General features: G+C 39.8%; 1 protein-coding gene across 1 annotated transcript in view; it reads left to right on the top strand.

The window, feature by feature from the left end:
- Positions 1 to 1,288, top strand: part of LOC106530686 (radixin) — a gene marked incomplete in the record, with an annotated part of 41,289 nt that overhangs the window by 25,497 nt on the left and 14,504 nt on the right. Inside the window, 1 exon segment of the mRNA XM_014026356.1 lies at positions 770 to 900. Within this exon segment, the coding sequence (XP_013881810.1) occupies positions 770 to 900 (131 nt within the window).

Raw genomic sequence — 1,288 nt, 5'->3', positions numbered from 1 at the left:
CATTTGCAAACATTAATCTGGCTTTTCTTATACTTCTTTTGAAGTAATGACTTCTTCCTGGCAGAGTGGCCTTTCAGCCCATGTTGATACAGAACTCCAGCACAGACACTCTAACCAGCTCCAGCAGCTCTTTTCTTTTGTTCTTGTGTTGATGTTCACATTTCAGACCAAAGCATATTCATCTCTGAGACACAGAACCCATCTCCTTCCTGGGCAGTATGATGGCTGGACATTTCCATCTTGTTTGGACTTGTGTATAGTTGTTTGTGCAGATGAACGAGGCACCTTCATGCTTCCGGAAATTGCACCTAAGGATGAACCAGACCTGTGCAGGCCCACTATTCTCTTTCTGATATGTTGGCTGATTTATTTAGACATTTCCAAGATGTTACAGAAGGAAGCAGTGTGTTTCAGGTGTGCCTTAATAATAAAAGTTGCTATATAAAATATCTCTCTCATTATTCTGGCATTTAGCAAATGAAAAAAAAAACTGGTAATCATAACTGACCTAAAACAGGAAAAGTTTATTCTGATTTCACATCAGACAGGAAAAAAATCACAATGTATATTTTTATATAGTCTAAGTAAACTTCTGGTTTCAACTGTATTATATAAAAAAATAAAATAAATGAAGTTTATTTGCATATTTGCAGGTGTACATGCACATAAAAATCTGTAGTTACTGAAGTAATCAGTCTTTCTGGGAACATGAAAGAAACACAGACCATGCTGATCCGGTGCTGTAACCAGTTTGTAACTGTCTGAACAGAGCCCAGCTGGAGAATGAGAAGAAAAAGCGCGAGCTTGCAGAGAAAGAGAAGGAGCGGATAGAGCGAGAGAAACAGGAGCTGATTGAGAGGCTGAGGCAGATAGAAGAGCAGACGCAGAGAGCTCAGAAAGGTACGACTCTGGACTCCAGAGCTGTGTGTGTTAGTGTGAGTCCTGCTACACACCAGGCTTTAACAGGCTCTGAGCTGTTTGTGTTTACAGATGTTTGTGTTTACAGATGTTTGTGTTTACAGATGTTTGTGTTTACAGATGTTTGTGTTTACAGATGTTTGTGTTTACAGCATGTTTGTGTTTACAGATGTTTGTGTTTACAGATGTTTGTGTTTACAGATGTTTGTGTTTACAGATGTTTGTGTTTACAGCATGTTTGTGTTTACAGCATGTTTGTGTTTAAGGGTGTCCATATGTGCACTTGGCACCAGGACACCCAAGGCCGCAGTTCGATGATCGATTTTGTCGTCGTTTCATCTGATCTGCAGCCATTTGTCTTGGACACTCG

This window comes from Austrofundulus limnaeus, unplaced genomic scaffold, assembly GCF_001266775.1.
Source record: "Austrofundulus limnaeus strain Quisiro unplaced genomic scaffold, Austrofundulus_limnaeus-1.0 Scaffold547, whole genome shotgun sequence".
Classification (NCBI taxonomy): domain Eukaryota; kingdom Metazoa; phylum Chordata; class Actinopteri; order Cyprinodontiformes; family Rivulidae; genus Austrofundulus; species Austrofundulus limnaeus.
The sequence above is the reverse complement of the archived record's forward strand: the minus strand, read 5'-3'. Positions and strand labels throughout refer to the sequence as shown.